General features: G+C 27.5%; 1 protein-coding gene across 1 annotated transcript; it reads left to right on the forward strand.

Moving 5' to 3' along the window:
* Nucleotides 1-733: 733 nt before the first annotated feature.
* Nucleotides 734-23083, forward strand: LOC149888128 (arf-GAP with SH3 domain, ANK repeat and PH domain-containing protein 1-like). The gene is made up of 35 exons (XM_090087121.1): nt 734-932; nt 2060-2132; nt 2216-2302; nt 2707-2768; nt 2899-2970; nt 3172-3221; nt 3344-3407; nt 3719-3772; nt 6031-6116; nt 6370-6445; nt 6817-6912; nt 7114-7214; nt 7862-7931; nt 8097-8144; nt 8240-8285; nt 9755-9803; nt 9919-9991; nt 10101-10130; nt 10307-10379; nt 10934-11067; nt 12428-12516; nt 15129-15216; nt 15323-15415; nt 15770-15855; nt 16958-17073; nt 17246-17313; nt 17443-17511; nt 17962-18024; nt 18249-18416; nt 18907-19076; nt 19210-19452; nt 19627-19691; nt 19854-19954; nt 20876-21001; nt 22622-23083. Exons 1-35 carry the CDS (start codon nt 822-824, stop codon nt 22694-22696), a joined length of 3075 nt encoding a protein of 1024 aa, XP_089943247.1. The 5' UTR covers nt 734-821; the 3' UTR covers nt 22697-23083.
* Nucleotides 23084-23656: the final 573 nt, after the last annotated feature.

Raw genomic sequence — 23656 nt, forward strand, 5'->3', positions numbered from 1 at the left:
TTACAACGTCCACATTTTAATTTTAAGGTTGACTTTGTCCGATCGTGCAAATAGCCTGCGCTAACCGGACAATTTTTTAAATATTTTAAAGCCCGGTGAAGTATGAAGGAGTGTGATTTTGATTATTATCAAATATATTTATAACTTGAGTTTATTTAGTAATATTTTTGTTTTTGTGTTCTAGCGTGAAAAAAATGAGAGCATATTTAAAATGATGTTAAAGAAAAAAGTAATAATTTTGTTATACATATTGCATTTAGTAAGGCTAGCATTGCCAAATAGACTTTTTTTTTTTACTGATTTCTTCAGCAACTTTTTGGTTCATTAACAAGTTAACATGTAATTAAGTTTCTAGCAAGTAATTATGTCATCTTACTCTTTTTGAATAGAGTATTTAGTATTTGAGTATTTCATCAAAAAGGATTAGTTTCAAGCTGTAAGATGTTTTCTAAAAAATCTTTCTACCCTTGTTTTTGTCACATTTATAAAAAAATAACTAAACTAAAGAGATAAATGTTTAGGAATATCTGCTCATTTGATGGCATTAGGCGAGCCAATAAATTTTAATTGAGACAACAAAATTTGTGATAACATGTTAGTTATATGTATGTTACTAATTGAGGTGTTTGCTATTCTCTTCATTGTCATCACATTTTACTAAAGATTTCCTCAGAAGCTCTCTTGATAAACAAGATTATAAATCAGATCGTAATTGCTTTTCAGAATTTTAAAAAGTATTGTTGTTATGTATTTGTTGCATTATTAATTAAGCATATTATAAAATTATAGTTATAATTTATGGGACTTGTTGTTCAAAGATCATGTCTGTGGCACAGTTTATTAATGACTGCAAGCAAGATTTGGAAGGCCTGGGTTCTTTCTATCCTCATCATATGGCAAAGTATAAAGCTATGATTTTCAATATGGATGAAGTAAGATCTTATTAATTTTCTCTTTTTTTAGATTCTCTTTTTAGATTTTAATCCTTATCATAACTTTTTTTGTTGGGTTTTCACTTAAAAGAAACCCATAATATCTAGAATAAAAATCCATTTATCAACCTAAATGGGTTATTGACTTTATATAGTATTGGCAATATTAAATAAAGTTGATAGCCCTGTACCATTTTTGAGTTTTACAAGTACTTTCAAGCAGCTGTCTATGTTTATTAGCTCAGTCTAGATTGAATAATAAGCTTTTCATGCAGATAAGTTCTTTTTGCTTCTGTTTTAATTTGATAACCCATCAATTTATATTTTTTTGCTTATTTTTTAATGCAAACAAATATACGTTATTAATCTTCAAAATACTTTTTACAAATGGTGCACAAAATAATTATTTTCTATCTACCTTACTACTTTAACTGAATTTTTAGGATTTAGTTCTTTCAAATACAGACACCATTTCATCAATTTGTGTCTTTCCTCACTAAGCTTTTCCCACCAATTCTTCTTTCTGGTTCTTTCTTTTTATGTAAGTACTATGTTATCTATAGAACTCAAATACCTTTTAAAAAGGAAAAGTGTTTTAACATTTTCTCTGTTAACCCCATTTAGAATCAAAAGCTGTTTTGAGTCTACAAACCCATTTTTTAGGCTGAAACTTGTACTTACTAACAACTTTTTGGTGGTTTCTTAAGGGATGTCTGAGATTTACTTTGCCTCCAAATTTCAAGATATTTTTCTTTTAGGACTTAAAATTTCAAAGACTTAACATTTTTTAAACAAAAATGTTTTGTGGGAAGAGAGGAGGGTATTCAAATAAAATGTTATTTACAAAATATGTAATATATTGAATATTTTATTTGAGAAAAAATAGCAAAAGTTATTTTAGCTGTCTTTGTGAGAATTTTGCATTAAAAATAAACTTATTTAATGAATTTATTTTTAAAACTTAGTGCATGATTAAAAAGATTAAGTCTTACTGAAATATTATATGACCATTTTTTAAAAAAAATCCCAATTTACTTGAATAAATGTAATGTACTCTTCATTTAAATCCTATTAAAAAAAAAATAAAATAAATGAAGCCAATTAATGTCCAGTCCTGTTTCTTTTAGATTTTAGAGTCTGACAAAGCTACTGCTCACAAGTTCAAAAAATCTGTAAAAAGTTTACATGGAGTGTCACTTAGTAAGAGATGTTTTATTACTTGTACTTTTTTTCATAACTGCCTTTGATTGTTTCTGTAAAAAATAAAAACCTACGTGTTTAAGATTATACTGTTAGCGAAATAGCTTATGGGGATAACATGGAAAAAATTGGGTCAGTAGCAATATCACGTGAGGCTGAAACTGGTATTGGTAAGTTAAAATATTCTTTTAGAATGAGTTATGATTTTAAATCAAATATGAATTAACATTTTTTAGACAATTTAATACTTGAGTATAATCAATTATGATTATGTCTGAGCTAAAGTATTAAGTTATATAAAAAATGTATTTTTTATTTTCACCTTCATTATCAAGTTTTTTTACTTGAGTTGGATATTCTATAGGTAATTAGACTCTGTTAAGGTCCACACGTAATTTTTCATGTAGACCTTAACAGAGAAGACTGGGAACCCCTACATAATATTTTTAAACTATGTATCTTGCCCTTTGCATATTTTTCTTGACTTAATGTGTACTTGAGCATAAATGCTTTAATTTTTTTGGGGTATGTTTTTATTTAGCATTGCTTTTTTTTTTTTTTTTTTTTTTTCTAGGAACAGCATTTTTAAAACTGTCAGTAATTACAAAAGAACTGGCCAATCACAGGAAAGTAATGGTGAGTATGATGCTTTGAAATCTTTGTTTTCATTGATGATGTTTGACAGTGAATGCTGATGAGAATGATTGATAATGATGATTATTTCTAACTATTGATAATGAAAACTTTACTTTTTTCCTTCTTTTAGTGTGAGAACTTGAACAATATGGTATTGTTTCCGTTGAATTCTCTTCTTAAAGGAGACATGAATAAAATTGGGGTATATTATTTAATTGTTTAACAATCTTTTTGGTTACAATTGTTAAGCATTCTTTTTGGTTGCAAGTTGTTTAAATTATTCAAATTATGCAGATACTGAATGATTTTTAAACAAGTGTTAGAAGTATATATTTTGTTTCACAAACAACTACAAAAAGTTAGTTCTCATTATTTGGGTATTAAGCTCAATCTTTATTTTCAGTACATGAAAAAGCCAATTGAGGAGTCTTGGAAAGAATACAAGTCAAAGGGGTAAATACTTTTTCCGGATTTGTTAAATGAAAAATTTGATGAACGATAAAAACTTTTTTTTCAGAATCAAATAAAAATACTTATAAATTTAAATATTTTTACATGTTGAATCAAAATTACAGGTTAAAAAGGGAAAGCAGAAAAAAAACCTCTGAGATTGTATTGTATCGTATTGAAAATCCAGAGGTAATCTTTTCTTTATTTCTTTCTTTTGTTGTTGCATTTTTTTAAAATGTTTTTTCATATAAAAAAGGAAACCACCATGGCAACATTCATTTGGAGAGCTTACATTACACTATTTATAATTCATTATTAACATTCATAGTTGAATTCTTCTATTCTCCTTGTTCCTTCTTTTTTTTTTTTATTATTTTTTTATAGTTTGCATGTTTCCATATAACAACTTGACATTTTTAACAAACTTTTTTTTTTTTTATTAAGATAAAACTTCATTTATAGGTATCATTCTAGGTATCATTTTATATCTTCATTTATAGGTATCAGACGAATCTGAGCGGGAAAGGCGTCAGTTTATGTATAACGCTTGTGAAGCAAGTTAATTTTAAAAATTTTATTTGCATTTTTTGTTTATTATTTATTACTAATTATTATACACAAAGTTATTTTTATTCTTTCTCATGATTAAAACAACTGTGAAAAGTTTTGATGAAAACAAATAGTATTTAGAGGTCAACCTATTCGAAATTCTTGTAATGGTTTGCAACCAATCAAAGAATAAACTATTTCTGGTTCTTGTTTTTTTTGTCAGTGTATCATTGTATTTCTCAATAGGATTGATTCCCTTTTTCAGCAACATCATTTACAATTGTTATTTGTGTAGCTAGTTCATAAACTTTCTTAAAGACTGGATCATGTGTCCACTGTTCTAGTCTTCAAGAAAGTTGGTTTCTTACAAAATGTCTTAGATTTTCTTTGTACCCAAATTCAACTGTTCAGTTTCACTTGTCTAATTTACATGCCAAGGGGTGTCTGCTATTACTGGCTGATGAAGATTTTGTACCATCTTTTATTTGATTGATGCTGACACTCTGTCATTAAAAGGGCCATGCCAAGAGATATTAAGAAAGAAACCAGAGGTGCCTTTATGTGCCTTACTAGCAACAGTCTTGTTTGGATATGTCTTCAGATTTGACAAAAGTTCAATGTCACTTAGAGGAGCTCAGATTCCAAGTGGTGCTTCCATTTGAAATCTGAGCCCCTCTGCGTTCCAGTCTTGTTTATGTAAATTTATTCCACTGTTTGATATAGACAAGGATGGCAAACAGTGCCAAATCAGTGATATTCTTGGATTCATAATTAACTTAAACTGAGTCTTAAAAATTAAGATTTTCAATGCATAAATTGGTTTTGCCATCCATTTCACATGACCGGTTAAACTGGGACCTTGAAATTTCTTGCTACCTTTGTGTCCACCAAGAAACCAGAAAGATAAATGTAAAAATTCTGGAAGATATTTTTAAATTTCTTTTTTGATGATGAAGCGCAAGCTGTTGAATCAGTTAATGTTAATGTTGTAGGTGTACATGGGTGAGTTTGAGTTGGCTGATATTTCTCATCTTCTGCCTCTGAACTAGATGTCAAAAAAGAAAATTCACCTTCTGTTTGATTAATGCTGTTTATTCTTCATATCTTATTTTCACCTTTCTCTCTTTTTTGTATAGATCCCTATTGTTGATTTCTTTTCCTGCTGTCTTTGCATCTACTCCACTCATGCTGCAGGAAAAAATATCTTCTCTTTGCATGCAATCTAATTCCTAATCATCTTTGTTCTGTTTTTCAGTTATTATATCCTTTGTTGTAATATCAAACAACTCTTTTCACATCACCTATAAACATGTCTTCTTTTATCATGTTGTTTTCTCGTTGTTGAGTTCTGTGTATTTTTAGAGCCAGATAGTTCTGATGAAGCTTTGTTAGTTTTCTGACACATGAGTCAACCTGCCGTGTTAACACCTTGGCTTGTATCCAAAAACAAATCACTGCCTCATGAGATGATCTTTGAGTTGGTAGTGCAGATAGCCTTGATGCTCGTCTTTAAGTAATGATCCAGAAAACTTAGTTTCAATGAAACGCTTAAGAGACGCCGTGTCTGGGCGCGGTCCACCTGTAGCAAAATTTGTTTAAGAATTCAAAAACAAAATAAAAAATATCTAAAGAAAATGCAAAATGCAATCTTATAAAATAAATAAACAACTTTCTAAGAGGGTTTGTCCTTTATTTAAATGATGAAACTGTAACAGTTAAAATACATCCAACACACTTGTTAATTTTGCTGTAGATAACTGAAAAATTAGCTTTCCAATTAACCAGTGCTCTGGGGCAGATCTCAAACTGGGTGAAGACATTTTATAGTTTAGTTTACAGTTTACTACTTGAAGTGTTCAATAGTTCAATATTTCAGTTTAACTTTAGTTCAATATTAGTTCAATAATACACACAGATATTCAGCACACAGATAAGCAAATTAGTAATGCATCAAAGTTGGATGGAAATCACAAGAATGGGTGCCAGGCAAGTAATGTTAAGAATGGGTTGAGCTGTAAATGTTGCTCAATGAGCCTGAAATTTTACAGGTCAAATACATATGGACAAAAATAAGCCATGTGGAGTAATGATTCTACAAACTTAAACTTTTCAGTATGGTTTTGTGAACCACCCTATGAATTATTAGTTATTTATTAGTTTATACTTTTTGTTACATAAATTTTTGTTATTTTTTAAATTTACTACTATATTTATTACCTTTGTTAAAGTTTTTAATTATTTTTTTAATTTTTTATTTTGTCAGTACCTTGCTAAAGCTAATGAAGTGAAGGTGAAGAAAGGAGTTGAATTGGTGCAGCATTTAATAGAATACTATCATGCACAACTCAGGTTTTTAGGTTTTGTTTAAAGTTTATGGGTATTTTAGATTGTTTAGGTCCTTTAAAACAAATTATTACCAAAAACTAGCTCCTTATTGTAAAGTTTCATGCTGATGTCCCTTTTTCTAATAATACATGCTAATTAAAATTAATTTACACTATAATCTTTAAATTTTTTTTTAAAAAAAAAAAACAAGTATACTTTATAGATCAGTGATTTGTTTAGAAATACTTTAGTATATCTTCTTTTTTTAATAATTCAGATATTTCAATCGTGGGATTGAACTGCTTGAGAATATGCGCAGTTATTTTGAAGGTTTAGCTGGAGAGTTACAGCAGGTACTTGTTTTCATATGTGATATTTTTATAAGAAAAATTGATTTTAATGAATTAGGTCATTTATGTTAAATAAACTACCGTTGGAGTTGTGTGTAGTCAAAATTTCAGATAAACATCTGCATTAAGATTTTTTACATTTGGTTATCATTTATATAAATGACACTAAACAAATTTTTAAAAATAGATAAGGGAAGTAATTCACCACAAAACATCTCTTTATATTGTTAAAAAGAATTCTGTAGAATACTAATCTTGTTGTAATTTAAAAACATTAATTTCAAAATTTATTTTGAAATTAGAATTTCTACCATTTTTATTTTTCTGTTTATGTATTTTTAGGTTTAATGCTTTGTTTGTTTGTTTTTTCTCAGCTGAGGTTAGAAAAAGATGAAGAGAGAAAAGAGTTATTAGAGATTAAGAATCAGCTAAAGGTTCTGTTGCAGCTGGACCAAAGTAGTACCAAAGAAGTGAGATTTTTAGGGAAATAGTTTTAAAATAGTTTCAGTTTAATTTTGTGATAAACAAAAGTATTAAATAAAATGTTTAGTTCATATAACTCAGTGTCAAGAAAAACAAAAAACTTTTTTTTTCGTAAAAAGTTGAATGATCATGACATCATTGTTTTTGAATAACATCGTAATAATCACCTTTTTTATTGCTTTTTTAAGGGTGACAAAAAAATTAATCAAAATTATAAAATCCACGGACAACAAGGTGACAAAAACTATGGTGGAGAGAAATATGGGTATCTTTCTAAGAGAAGTGAAGGGCAAGTTAATTTTTTTGTATGGCTATTTTTTTCTCTTAGAAATATGTCATAGTTATGTTTAAATAAATATGTTATAGTTAGTTATGTCTAAACACGTAACATGAGAATGAAGTATACTTGCACACTTGGCAAGTACACCAATTTCAAATTGTTTTTATAGCAAAATTCGTATTAACTTACATTAGTAAAAAAATGCTTAGGATATGGTAGAACCAATCTAATAATGATTAATAATTGTAGCATGCATAACAATTAAAACAATTTCTATAATCGTCATTTAAAGTTTAACTCCTAAATTTAATTAGCTAAAAGTTGTTTTTTTTTTAGTTTAAATGGTTAATTGATTTTAAAAGGTAAATAAAAATGCTATTAAAGTTAATATTAATATTAAATGAAGAAAAAAGATAGCAAAATTTGAGTAAAAGTTTTAAACTTTTAAACCCTTATAAGTTTTATAAATGTTTTCATCATCTTCTGTCAACATTACCAATGTCTTTTAGGTTTTTCTGTCAATATAACAGTAGTAAAGACGGTTTTTGTTTTTTCCTAGCTTGTGGAAGCTAACCTGTATTATACTTTTATTTTTTCCTAACCTGTGAAACCAGGACAAATATTTTTTATGTATTTATTTATTTTAAACATTTCAGAGTTCGGAAACAATGGCAGAAACGGTATTGTGTGATTAAAGATGGCCAGTTCACATTAGCTCATGACAAAGTAAAAATCAACATTTGTGATTTGATTTTTACTATAAAAATTCTGAGAAAAAATTTGCAGCTTTTGTTATGTAACAATGTATTTAACAACTAAGTTTTTCTCAATGTTAACTTGTTGTGGATGTTATCAGATAAAATGCTTTTTTTTTCTTTTTTTTTTTTTCAGCAAAGTGCACCAAGTACAGCATTAAACCTTCTCACTTCTCAAGTGAAGGTAAAAACCTTTTATAATTGTTGCAACAGCTAAAAACTTGAATATTGTTTTGACAATTGTGCAGTAAGATTGTCTTTTGGTTTTCTCTTTTATAGCCACTGCAAGAAAAAGAAAAGAAGTTAACATTTGCTCTAATGGCACGTAAGTCATAGCATTTTATTGTAGGACCTTTCAAAGTAGACTGTTATATTATATGTCAGCTTCTTTGTGTACAGCATATCAAATTCTATCATAATTAAGGCTGAAAATTAAGATATTTGGTGCTGATTGATGTTCTAAACATGAAGTCCTAGGCTTATTTGGTGATTTTTACATCAATGTGATAATAATTTGAGACATTTTGTGCTCATTACCCCTCCTTCACTGATTCCCTTGCTTATCTCCACTTTTTTATCATAGATTTTATTTCAGTAATATATATCATAGATTTTACCTCAGTAATATTATTTGGAAAGTATTTTTTTCATTTTTATATTTTCTCTGATTGGTCAGTTACCACTGTAAATGGTATCTTTTAACACTGTGCATATGCAACTGTGCATTGAACAGTCAAGTTTGCAGTAGGCTTTATGGATGATGAAGCCTACTACAAACTTGACTGTTCAATGCTCCCAGGCCAGCACTTTTATACAATCTCCAAAGGAATAAAGCCTCAGTTTTTACTGAAAGCAAATAAAAAACCAAACAATTTAGCAAGAAAGGTTTTTCAGGCCATCTGTTCATGTGATTTCAAAGCTCAGCCATTTTTCGTGAACAGAAATATTAACTTCGAAGTTTATGTAAAAAAATTTTTTGTTTAAAAAAGCAACTTATACCTCTGATCCAAAAGCATGATGGTCTGCCTGTTTCTGGCCTGATCTTGCATCTTGTCATTACTCAAGTAGTGTAATTGAATGGTATAAACAAAGTGATGACGATTTTGCCCCAAAAAACATGAATCTAGCAGATATGTCACAACTTCTTTCAATTAAAATATTTTGGGCAAGCATGAAACTTGAACTGCTTAAGAAAAACAAAATTGCAGCAGACATTAATCAATTCCATTATATTTTGGGTGTGGCATCACAAAGTTTTATGGAAACTGTTGTCCAGATGCAAGGTGTCTCCACTAAATTGAAAAAATATTGTAATCAGCGTGAAGATGGTGTTTCTTAAAAGCTTTACTGTATTTTGAGATAAATTTGATTTAAAGCAGTAAAAAAATTATCAAAATTGAATGATTCTCAAAATATTTCAAACATCCTATGACTCATCATTCTAAGCAGCGTTTAGAAAGATTTTTAAGTTATCAATCCTGTAAAAATTGGCTGAACTAAAATTTCCTTGAGAATAGTATTTGTGTTTATAATAAGTTACATTTACAAAAATATTTTAAAAAGTTTTAAAACACCACAATAAAAGTAATACTAACAACTACTACCAACTACCTTAAAAACTTCATCAGTTTCTAACAGTAAATTTAACACTTGAATTCCCATTTTAAACTTGATCTCCTCCAACTGTTCATTGACCATGTGAAGATAAGAATTTCTCCTTGTTGTCAAATCTCTATTTGCAATTAATTTTTGTTAATATTTATGTTTGTTTGAAAGGTTTTTTTATTGCTTTAGACAATCGCACTTATCTTTTCCAAGCTGACGATGAAGCAGATTATGATGCGTAAGAATTTTTTTTTTTTTTATGTTCTCACTTTTCTTCTACTTTCTTTAAAATTTTTAAACAATACCTTTGTCATTTAATAATAGTATATATTTTGAATATTATCTCTTTGCAGTTGGATCTCAGTTCTTAGCAATGCTCGTGAAGAAGCACTTAACAAGGCTTTTGGAGAAGGCGATGAATCTTTGGTGTGTGTGTGTTTTTTTTTAACATAACAGTTAAACTCAAACTTTTAATGTAAAACTCTTTCTATCTTAGATAAAATTTTAATTTTGTGCTTTGTTGATTTAATTTAAGTCCAAGGAGCCTGTAAGCAGTTTAAAGGAGGTATGTTTTTCTTATTAAAACAAAACATTTAAAATTAAATTATTTACATGATTATTTGTTAAATGATTCTATATTTATGCGGTTTTTTAATGTTTAGGAATTGAAACTTTTTTTTGGGCTTTTTTTTTTGTATTTGAATATTTGAATGTATACATACAATTTTTTTTTTGTTCTAGTTAACTCAAGGTATCATTTCTGAGGTGCAAAGGCTTCCTGGAAACAACAATTGTGTTGATTGCAATGCTCCAAGTAGGTATTTTTTAACTTAAGATTAGGAATAGTGTTTAGTTATTTCCAAACTGTGGAACAGATATCAGCAGGTGTCACTTATGCCAGAGCAAGATGTCAACAGATATGATTAATTTTAAAAAAGATTTTTCTTAAATTTAATATTTATGTAATATACGTTTAAAAACATGTTTAAGAAGCATAACTAATAACAGATATTACAACTTATAAACAATGTAGTATTTTGAGTTCTTGTATTTTAGTTTGTAGTCTAAGTAATTTTGAACCAGTCATAGATATAATGTACAACATTAAATATTTTATGGGAAAATAGTTTTAAAAAATATTTTCTCCAAGTAAAACTCACATAAGACCCAATACAAAGTATGTTACACATTTTTTTCTTGTTTAAAATGAAATTTTTAAACAAATGTTACTCAAATAAATATTTGATGCTTTCAGTAAGTTTTAGCTTTGAAAACCTGGCAGTTATTACCCTATTATGGATCCTCACTGACCTCTGAAATTTATACCCTGCAAAATGTTCCTTAGTATATGCAAGTGTGTTATTTTAGATCCAACTTGGCTTTCTATCAATATGGGAGTTCTAGTATGTATTGAATGCTCTGGAATTCACAGGGATCTAGGTGTTCATATATCAAGAATTCGTTCCTTAACCCTAGACAGACTTGGAACAGCAGAACTTTTGGTGAGAGCATTCAATTATAGTTAGGATAGTCATTTTTATAATTTTATCATTGTTAATGAATTTATTTTTTATCCAAACACTTAATTTCAAAATCTATTTAAGTCAAAATATTTTTAGTTTTGATGTGGGATTAAAAGTTAAGCAATTAAATAATGATCATAAAATAAGTTAACATTTCAATATTAAACTTATTTTTAACTCTTTTTCTTTTCTTTTTCTCTTCCATATCAAAATTTTTCTTCTTTATAAATTCTTTTTCTTCTTTTAAAATACTCATATTTGGTGAATCTGTTGAAATATTGCCGTGTTTCATTTTTTCTTAGAAAAATCTATAATTAAAAAAAGAAGTTTAATGCTTGGCGATGACCAAAAATCATGTCACCTGTTTTGGCTGCTGCATCCAAAATTTTACTCAACAAAATAAGTCTTTTTAAATAAATATGGATAAACCTAATTTTAAAATATTTGGGATAACTCTGTAACAATATTAATATTAGTACATTAGTAATAATGTTAATATTTGTATTAATATAAACAGACAACATTAATATTAGTTTTAGATTTGATTCATTTTTAATTCTAATTCAGTTTCCATTGAGTTATAATTTTTAAGGTCCTAGATAAAGTTTAAAAGTATGTTTTCAGACCCAACACTCTACTCTCAAATATACTTATTATCTGGTATTGTGAGTCGAATCAAAACAAAATTTTTTCATATTGTTTTCTACTCCTGAAAATGTAAAATGAATTTGTAAATGATGGTATTTCAATATTACAGTTAGAATTAGTTATTATTTAAAGATTCCTACTTGCTCTTTTTCTTACAAAAACATTTTCTTTTTCTTACAGAAAAAAGTTGGAATGTTTATTGTTATGAATTATTTGATCTTTCCTACAAGGGAGGGATTTTTTTTTTTTTTTAAGGGGGGGGGGGGGGGGGAATTTAAAGTTCTTATTAAGTAAAAAAAAATACCCCCCTCCCGGAAAACCCCAATTTTTTTAAACTGATAAAGACTCAGCTATTTTATTTTTTAAAATGAGAATAGTAGAACGTGTTTTTCCAAACTATGACTTTTTAAGGCAATTTTTTATAAAGCCTTCCAAAGACAAAATATTCTGTATCACCAGCAAAGGAAAACCATTGCCATTCATCAAACTGAAATTGATACTTAACATAAAGAAATATTTTATTCAGCTTAATGTAACTTATGTATTTTAAGCATTTCCTTATATTTACTTAAGGCAACATCTGTACCAATAGATAATATAAAATGAAATAAAAAATCAAATGTTTTCAAATGGATTTTTTTTTTTTAATAGAATAAAATATAACTAAAAAATACATAAATTTTTTTTTTAGCTTGCTAGGGCAGTTGGAAATAGTGGTTTTAATGAGATAATGGAGGCAGAGTTGGACCCAAAAGTGAAACCAAATTCTTCCAGTAATATGTAAGTTAAACTAATAAAGTATTTTTTTAAGTTAGTTATGAGTTCTCTGTATTGTTTATATGAAATCTCTACTGTTGTCATGATATAAACATTGAGTTAAGTATTTGGATACCAATAATGATGCTATTGGTATCCAACTGTATCATCAGTTGGTCACCAACAATATGTTCATTTTCCACTTTTTTCAGTAAACTACCTGTTAACTGAGTTGCATAATAATGCTTCTAGCACCAGTCTGTTTGTATCTCAGAAGTTGTATATGTTTGTATCTTCTAGTATCTTCTGTATGTATCTTCTAGCACCAGTCATTGTTTGTATCTCGGAAGTTGTATATGTTTGTATCTTCTAGTTGTATATGTTTGTATCTTCTAGCATCTTCTGTTTGTATCTTCTAGCACCAACCATTGTTTGTATCTCAGAAGTAAACACGTGTTTTTGTTAATATACTCCTTGACCGTGAAATAACCTGGTGCATTTTTTTCTTTAATTCATTTCTTTAATTCATTAACTTGCTCAGCCAAAGATTTAAATGTTTCATCATCACTTCTATTTTGGTGTTAACACAATCTGTGTAGGCAATTTCACGTCAATCCAAACTGAAAAGCAAACTATTTTTGGACATTTATGCAAAAAATTGCTTGTTACATTAAATAGCTATATCTTCTCCAAAAATGCACATTTTAAAATAAATCTTTCAGTTTTTTATCTCATGATAATTTGTTTATTCCATTTTTTTGTTTGAATTTTTATTTACAAGTTATTACAAAATTATCAATCTTTTGAAAAATCTTCTATTTTATAATATTGAAAATTTCTTCACTTATTTAAGAATAAACTATATTTATAATTTGTAAAATACATAAACAATAATCACTAATGTTTGAAAGTATGATATTGAGTTAAAACATTTCTTTTATGTAATGGTACATCACAAAATTTCCACATATATTGCGTCTCACTACGCACTTTGTAGACCATGCATACACAACATCGCCTAAGAATATCTTTCTTTTTACTGTTGTTTACAATCTTTTCCAAAGTATGCTTTAAATGCCTCCCTGTTGGATCTGATTTTGAAGATGTTCTTCTTATACTAGATGTTAAGGGTTCTTGTTTCGGGGATTGTCTGCACATAATTCTACATCACTATTACATGAGTCCATTTTTATTGAATATTTATGATCAAAAATATAAATTTATTTTACAATCAATTTATAAAAAAAAAAACTAACAATAAAATACTTTGAAATGAGTTATAATATTTCTCTACGGAATAATTTCTAACAGCAAATATGCACAAGAAGAAACTCACAGAACATTTTAGCATAAATATTATCTTATTATCTCGGCTTAAAACTTTGATTGTACTTTGTTAAATGTTTACAAATTTATCTGAACTTCAACCGTAACATAATTAAGTATTGCATAATTTGATGATTCATCAAATAACTACTTTTTTGTAAAATCCAAGTTTTGTTGGCTCCCCCACACTAGATTTACTATGTGCAACCCGTGTTAACTCGTTTCCTGCAAATAATCTGTTAACTCTCAGTGGTTATTCATGCTTTTCTAAAGCAGTTTACCAGTCATTTGGATTTTAACTTGTCCCATGCTATTGTAAGATAGAAATAGTAAAATTTTAATGTTGCAAGATATTTATATTGTAAAATATCTTGTAGGATATTTGTTGTGAGATGTTGCTGTGAGATGTTGTTGTGAGATGCTTTTTGGTGTTTTCCTAATATTGATAAATGTGTCAAAACACTCTTAAACTTTTTTTGAAATCTTAATCCATTGTGGTTCATTCTAGATCAAATCACTTAGTTTTTTAAAAAAAGCCCTTGGGTACCACTTTAGATTTGCTTAAAATTTTGACCGCTCACAGATTTTAAGCGGAAAACACAACCCTGAAAATTTCAGCTTGATTGATCAATTTGCTGAAAAGTTATGAGTGAATCAAATTGATTTGAGTATCTAGAGCTAACAGTAGATTTTTTTTATTTTTGATGGACCATCACCGAGTCAACTAGCAACCAGTCTCAGAAATAAGCTAACTTGCAGAACAAAGTTAGATATTTTTTCATTATTACAGCTGAACTAAAAAAACTTTTTCAATCATTTATTTGTAAAAAATATACTAAGAGTTTTTATTAATGCCAAGAATTTGAATTTCAAGACCTGCATTTCTTAAAAAACCAGACAATTATTGAAATAGTTTTTTTTTTATTTAAATAACCTTTACTAATAGGTTTTTATATAATCAAAATTTATAAATAAACAAAGCATTTAAGTATACAGGCTTTAATCAAAAATATATAAAAGTTCACTAATAAATAAATTTTATTTATGAACCAAAAAGAAATTTAATTCTTTTTCTGTTGAATTTCTTTTGTAAGTTTTTTATGCTAAGTCCTTTTTAGAAGAAGGAAGAGATAGCATATATATAAAACTGTGAGCTTATATCAGGTTGGCTGTATAGAGTGGTTCTATGAACCTTTTGAAAAAAAACAACAAACAGATCTTCATTAGGAAATGTTCAAGAACCTTTTGTAATTAGTATTGGTATTTACAATTGTTATTGATTCAATTGCTTTTAAATTGATTTTTTGCAGGGAAGCTCGCAAAGAATTCATACAACAAAAATACGCACAAAAAAAGTTCATACATGCATCTGGCAACCCTCCACAAGCCCTGCTTGAAGTAACCCTCTCTCTCTATTGTTAATATAATGCGCCTATTATTTTGTTTGTTTAATATATAAATTCAAAAATGCAAACAACACAAAAAATTTTTATTTTTTTTTTAGGAGCTGACACAAGCAATAGAATACCGTGATATTCTTGCAATACTGCAACTTTATGCGGAGGGCGTAGATTTTTCTCTTCCCTTGTTAGATTGTGTAAGTTATTTATTTATTTATTTTTACTTGTATATTGATTAGTAAGTTGACAAAAGTAATATCAAAATTTTTTGTGGTATTTTATGTGTTATATTAATGTTATTTTGTAATAATTGTTTTAGAATATTTTTGTGCATAATTAATGTAATATATTCTTTTAGAATTTTTTAATGTAAAGTAGTGAAAAAAACTGTTACTATTATGTAAAAGCAACTTTAATTATGAATTTAAATATTTAATTTAATATAAGTTTAATTATAAACTTGAATATTTAATTATAAAAAAAAGTTTAAAATCTGAGTTTTTTCTTGTTTGACTTTCTCCTCCTTCTATCTTCACTTTTTTTTTTTGAAGCCTAACAATGGTACTGCATTACACTACTGTATAGAAACAGAAGATTTGACTTCACTTCACATTGTGGATTTCATTATTCAAAACAGGTTCATATAGTATCATTATACAGTACATTTTTTTAACGTCTAGTTAAAGTAGTTTGATAAAATGAGTAAACAAAAGGTGGATATGTCAGACATGAAGGTAATCTAATAATAGTAATAATACAAAATGACAAAATTTTTAAAAATGCTCCTTGAAGTAACGAGAATACTTCTTGTAGCATTTTTTTTAATGTTCCTTAGCTCATCATCTTTTGTTTCAAATTTGTTTTGATTAGTTCAATTTTGTGCATATGTGTCTTCATAAAGTAAATCCTATTGTGGTAGATTGGCTTTTTTAAATTTTGTCATTTTGTTATTTGAAGGAAAAAGGTCTTTCAGAAGTTATTAATGCAAATAAAACCTAAATTGCTTTTGTTTTTTAAAAAGTTTTAAAAGTCTAATGCTTTTTTAACTGATAAAGGGAAATAATTAAATAAGGGAATTAATATAGTTATAATATAAAAATTTCAAATAATAAAATAATTTTTTTATACATTTTGAACTTTTATGCTTGAACCCATTTTACTCAATTATATTTACATAAGTTATTATATTTTCTTTTATTACATATTATTGTTTTGAGTTGACATTGTTAAATAGAATCAAACACCAAAGAAAAATAATATTTAACATAAATGGGATATTCATAGTAAAACAAACACAGAAAAATGTTTCTTTTAATTAAAAACAGAAACTTATTGCGATTAGAAATGTCTACTTTAAAACAAATAAAATGATACCAGGCTAATTATATAACTAGGCTAGAACTAAGAGAATTAGGCTAGAAATACACTGAGCAGGATCCAATTTGAAATATCAGTTTTAAAACCAATATTGAACTGGGCTAGAACTAGAAAATGAATGTTAAGGCTAAAAGGCTAGAAACTAAAGAATTGGATCAGAATGATCTTTCTGATCATTCTGATCCAATACGAATCTAAGCCTACTTAAAAACTTAATCCAATTAAAAAAAATTAACTATAAACTAGAAAATAAAATTTATTATTAAATTATATTAAAATTTCAGATATTCAATCTTGTACAAAAAATAATTTTTTACAAATATAATTTTAAATTCATCAATATTTTTAAATATATTTTCTAGCAAAAATACAAATAGTCAAGACATGCAAGGAAACACACCACTTCATCTCAGTGTAATGCGCAATAACATTGAATGCACAAAGTTGCTTATTAGAGCCGGAGCCCAATTAGAAGCTGGTAAGTTATAACTATTTATACTTGTGAAGTTATCCTTGGTAGAGTGTTCTGTAATGATTTTTAAAGCATCATTCGTGCTTTGATCAAATTACATGTTTTGTTATTGCCAGTTTCTTTGAATTTGTTTAAAAAATGTGTTTAGTGTTAATGCCAACTGTTTTCATTTTTTCAGTAAACAAACTTGGAAAGACACCATTGGTTATTGCACAAGAGAAAAACAATTCTGAGATCATTCAACTGGTTAGTATTTTATGTATTGTAATTTTATTGTAGCAGCAGTAGAAGTAGTGGTCCTTTTTTGCAGCAATCTTAAAATGGGTTAAAAGTTGCATACAACAATTTTACCAAAAGTACATTATGATAATTTAGTTACAAGAGGCAAAAGAAGGCCAAACAAGTAAATGTGAACATGTAAAGATTGATTGGGGGATTGGTGAGGTGTGTTAATTTAGGAATTTTTTTTTTTTCATGTTTATTTATTAACAAAAAAAATTTATCAACAAGCATTATTTTATATTTTGGTATTTTTCATTTTTTCTAAGTTGACAAAATATTAACTTTTAAAAAAATTCTCAATAAGTTTTATTGAGAATTTTTTTTTTTTACTAAATTTAACTAAAAATAATTAATAATAGTAACTAAATATATATAAATAAATATTTATAAATAATGATAATAGTAAATAAAGTTTTATTGAAACTATTATTTTACTAAATTTAGTAAAAAAAATCTTATAAATGTTAACTATTTTGTTAATTTTTTTTTTTTTTAGTTAAGTATTCTAAATATTTTATTTATAATGATTCTCTTTTTTGTTTTTATTGTTTTATCTTTTTTTACTTAATTTTATATGCTAAGGGTTTTATATGCTAAATCTTCACGTTTTAGACAGAAGATATCTATTCTACTCCACTTGATATTAATGAGCTGAAGCTAGAGCTAAAGAATGATGTAAGTATCTAGCTCAAGCTTAACCACTAAAAAGAAAACATAAAATAATAGTAATATAAAAAAAAATCTAATGAGAATAAAATATACTTTAAGTTGTTTTAATCTGATATTTTTATTATTCACTATTTTTACTCAGTTGATTTTTTTTTATAATCAGTATTTTTTATATATAAATATTTTATACGTTTTGTATGACTATTTATATTATGAAATTTATATCTCAGGTTTCAACTGCATTATCATCTCCTAATGCTACCCCAGGACAAATTTCACGTACGCAATCAACACCTCGTACTGGTCTTAAAACAACTGGTCTTCCTACACCAGCCACAAGTGTGACATCATCAGGACAGACTACAAGACATAGTGTGGCCCTCCCATCAGCAATCCAAGTATGTTAAATGTTTTTTTCAGAATAATCTATTTTGTGATAAAAGATCGGTTTTAAACTGTTATTACAATTTTTAATTGTCAGATTAAGTAGTAGTAGTAGTATATTTTTATATTGAAATTAAATTTAGTTTAAAAATAGTTAGTTAAACGGGGTGGTAGGTAGGTAATGGTTAGCTATTAGTTGTTAGGGTACCTCTAGTCATTATCATAAAACAAGCTGTTGAAGAACTTGGAGAAACATTTTCTTAGCTGCTTTAATCTCTCAAATGGAAGTAAAAGTATAATATTGATCACGTAGAAATCACCATTTAAATGTTATTAGAAAGCAAACAAGTGTTGGGGTAAAATAAAAAGGTCAGTGAAATTGCAACTAATTTTAAAAATTCTCTTTAACAAGAAGACATTACAGTCTAGGTTTGATTTAGTGCTGTGCAAAGTTTCTCAAACATGCTTTGAAAATTTTCTTTAAAAATCTTCTTTTTCTTAAAGGTTTTACCTGTTCCGTCATCTGAGAAAGCATTTGTTCCTCCGCCTCCACCTGCACGAAAAAGCACTAAGACAGCACCAACAACTGAATCTCTTGCTGCAATAGGTTCAAGTGTCCCTCTTTTAAGTACTTTTGCTCCAAAACCTGTTGCTACTAAAGCTGTGGAGAAAAGGTATAAAGTCTAAAAAACTTTTTACATTACATAATTAGAATAAAATTAGTTAACATAATTTGATAACAATTAACATAATTAACATAATTATCATAATTAATAACATAATTATTAATATGATCTTTTTTTTTAGTGTTGGACCTCCTGTTCCACCAACTCGTACTTCGTCATTCATACCACGAGGCAGTCCAATAGATCAACTACTTCCACGTCCTGATCGTCCGCCTCCGCCTACACCAATCAAACGTAGTCACAATAGAAATGTTTCTGAAGGGAACATTTTGTATACTGTTGAATCATCTCAGTCGCAGATAAAAACACAGAGAAACTCGGTGGTCGATTCCATAAATAATGCCTTCATATCTGATATCCCAGTGTAAGAGCCTTTTCGTATCTGAAATGCCATTTGAAGAAAATTTCATATTCCAGAAAATCATATAAAATCTTTTCTCTCTCCAGAAAATGTTTTTGTTGTTGTTGTTGTTGTTGTTGTTGTTGTTGTTGTTGTTGTTGTTGTTGTTGTTTTTCAAATATCTTATTTACTCCTTAGTGACCCAGACGCGCCTCCATTACCTCCGCCACGGCCAAAAGGAAAAGCAGAAAGCAATATTTCAGGTTTTTTTTTGAACTTTTCCACGTTTTCTACTCGACTGGTACCAGTTCCCTTAGGCTCTTCACTTTTCTTTTTTTTTTTTTTTGTTTTTTTTTGTGTTTTTTGTTTTTTTTTGCTTTTATGGTTTTATTTTTTAACTTTATTAAATGGGATTTTTTGTTCAGCTTCAAGCAATCGATCCGTTCCACAAGAAACTCCAGTTGTTTCAGAATCTTCCGTAACTTCTCTTCCGAAAACTACATCGGTATCTCGAAAATCTGGAAAGGTTTGTATTAAGACTGCTTCTGTAAAAAATGTAGTGCTAGTGTAACTTTTACTGAATTGAACCACCTACCTAACCGCTCATACTTATACTTTTCTTTTCTCGGTAATTTAATACCTCGTGAAGGTGTTACGTAGTTTTGAGGGCAGAGATAGTTACAAAAATTTATCCATGTGGTAATTACGTCCAGTAAAATAACTTGATATTTATAATCCTTTAGATGATAAAAATTAGAAAAACTTTTTAAGTTATATATTTTATGGTTTTAATTTTTTGTATTTTTTCTATTCTTTTTATTTTGTCTATACGGGAAGAAAAAAATGTTCAGCTTTTTTTACTCATTGTGCAACATGTGGTATTCGCTTTTTAATATGTAATTATATATAACTTTTATATATATATATATATATATATATATATATATATATATATATATATATATATATATATATATATATATATATATATATATATATATATATATATATATATATATAGTTTTTTCGTTGATTAATGATATTTAACAATATCACTGTTATTTAGTAATATTTTTTGGTTGAAAAATTAGGAAAGTAATTAAAAAATGAAAACTCTGATCATCATTACATCATTCCATCTGCTGTCAAACGTCATGATAAAAATTGAAAAATATTGAGCTTGGGGTCTTAATGATTAATTTGATGGATTTCAGCGTTCATCTCATTCCTTTGTTAAATTAATTTTAAAAAATTAATAAAATGTCGCCTTTCAGTGTTCTCATTATTTGCTCTGTTTGACTGAACAAAGAATGAGAGCGCTGAAAGGCGACAAGAAAATTTTTTTTCTCTTTACGTTGATCTTTTTACAAATAAAACCAGTTGAGTTTTGAACAGTTTTTTAACGTGTTTGGTGCGTTTTTGCAACAATAACAAATATTGTTTTTAGGAAAGCAAGACTAAGTTTCGCCGTGCAAAAGCTTTGTACGACTGCGATGCTGATCACGACGACGAATTGTCATTCGTCGAAGGTGAAGTTATAGTGATGATTAAAGAAGCCGACCCGGATTGGTGGGTAAGTGATCGAAACTTTTCTACGTCATAGTTTTTTTGTTGTTGTTACTTTGTTTTATCTCTGCAAACATTCACATTACATTTTATTTTTTTCTCCTAAGGAATTTGATAACTAATAAATTATTTTGCCAATGTTCAGAAAAGCGCCCTAAAGTATTTTACTTTTCGATTTAAAAAATACGGTGGAGAGTATAGAAATGCATTTAAATAGAATATATAATATCCACGCGTGAGTGATTTTAAAAATGAATCAAAACTTAAAAGTGGATAGATGCATAAAAAAAGTGCATAGTGCTTGATTTTAAAATAATTATTAATTTATTATCATGTTATATATTATATTATTTACGTTTATTATATTTTTTTATTTTTATTTTTTATACTATTTATAACATTCTTTATTGTATTATATTTATCATTACATATATAATTATTATATTTATATATAATATTATCAGGTAAATACTTGTTTTAATTCTTGTTTAATTACTTGTATTCAACTTTTTATCAATTTATTTTAAATAAACATAAATAAAACATTAATAAAGTTATTATTAACTCTATATGCTCGTTTAGATAACAAAATGATAACAAATTCATAAAATTAACATAATAATAGAAAGGGTTATAATTTTTTAAAAAAAAAAAATACATGCAGCTCTGAAATTGAAAAAATAAATAACTTGAAATTTATTCACTTTGCTTTTAACAACTATTAACTTTGAAATTTATCCACTTTGCTTTTAACAATTATTAGCTTTGATATTTATCCACTTTGCTTTTAACAACAAAGATGTTTTTGAATTCTCCACGAACGAGAGCGCAAAAAGGGAACAAAATATTGTTTTAGGTCTCTTAACTGTAGTTTTACCAATACTTCTTCACAAAAGTACATCACTTAACCAATTCTTTATTTATTTAATCCAAAACAAATGTTAAAACTGATCCTTTAACAACACCCTTTAAATTTTTTATAATTTACTTAAGAAAAAATACACGTTTTTTTGTTTTTTTTTTATAAGAAACTTGTTTATAAGAAATTAGTACTAGAAGCCCCGAAATCTTAAGAAAATATTAGTGCTTAGTTACTTTTCCATAATAAAAAAAAGATATTTTGTTAAGGGTTCGAAGAATATTTCCTTATTTGTGTTCTGTTCAGGGGAAAATATGAGGATTATATTACATTGAATGATACTGATGGAATTCAAACAACTTTAGTTGACTGTAAAACATTTTATCTTATTTGTTAACATGTTTTCAAATTGCATTTTACTTTTTCTCTCTTTTGATAATCTGAAACTTAAGAAACTTTTAATACTAGAGTTGTAAAAAAGTACCCTTAAAATAAGAAACTTCTTAGTACAAGCCCATTTGCTTGGTTTCTTATAAAAAACAAGACAAAAAAACGTGTAAGAGTTTTTCAGTGTTAAACAGATGCAAGAAGTTCTAAAATTTTTATTACCCCCATGGGTGAAAGCTGCACTCCCATTGACACTCCCATTTTCCATTCTCAATGAGAATTTAAACAACGTTATGTAAATAATGCTAGTAATGCTCGATAAACTCGTTTAAGTTTTTTCATCTTTTTTTTTTTTTTTTTTATTTTTTTTTTTTTTTATAGTACGGTGAAGTTGAAGGGGAACCAGAACGTAACGGTGTTTTTCCAATGAGCTTTGTTTACGTTCTCAGCGACTAGGAACAAGATCTTTTAGCAACGCATCCTTTGGCTTCAAAAGATTGAATATTGTTCTTCATCTGGAATATTTTTTGTTTTTAGAATTCCCTATGCTTACGTATACGTTGTTAAAATTTCCCTTTTCATAGAGAAACACGTGATATGTTTCCATTTAAAATATGTTTATACTTAAAAAATATGTTTTTACGATTCGCAGTTTAACTGGATTTTATGTCTTTTATATTTGCAATTATGACTTTTACTTAGAGGCTCTTTATTCTTGCAATTCTAACAAAATTCGTAGTACAACGAATTTCTCTCAAAGCAATAGTTTTTATTTATTGTTTATCAGACGAACTCTTTTAAAAAAAATCTTCAAACGATTATTCAAAATAAAAACGAAATTAATTTCTGCCTTTTTTATGCAATCAAATTAGCGCTGTTTTAGGAATATATTTTTAAAGTCATTCCCTGACATAGTTTTAGGAGTTGCTAGTTCCTCCACAGTGATCCTTCTCCTTTGTGAAGGAAATCTCCATGTAGATCAGCTTTTAATTGTTAAGAAAAGAAAAAAATTTGACAGTTTGCATTTAATTGAATGAAAATAACTATATTTATCTTGCGTTTAAATATGATTGTTATGTGTTTATTAAATCACTTCGAATTTTTAAGCAATTCGTAGACTCTCCTATTTTGTCCCGTTGTAAATTCCCATATGTTTGTGTTTTTTGTTTTTTTTTGTAATGAAATGTTTAATAAATAAATCTAGAAGCAAGTTTTTGTTAAAAAAAATTCAGAAAATCGACTAAATTAACGACTCTGTGTTAACTTTTCATTGAGTTTGATTTACCTAATAAGTCTTGGAAAATTTCCTTGAGTTATGCTTCCGATATATCCCTCTTAAATGTTTAAAATAAAAGTGGCGATAATTACGAAACTCATGTCGATTGCGACATCTTTACTTCATTATTAATAAGTATG

The sequence above is a fragment of the Hydra viridissima genome, unplaced genomic scaffold (genome assembly GCF_058129835.1).
Source record: "Hydra viridissima isolate aposymbiotic clone 2 unplaced genomic scaffold, HvirCarnegie_v1 scaffold_5, whole genome shotgun sequence".
NCBI classification, from domain to species: domain Eukaryota; kingdom Metazoa; phylum Cnidaria; class Hydrozoa; order Anthoathecata; family Hydridae; genus Hydra; species Hydra viridissima.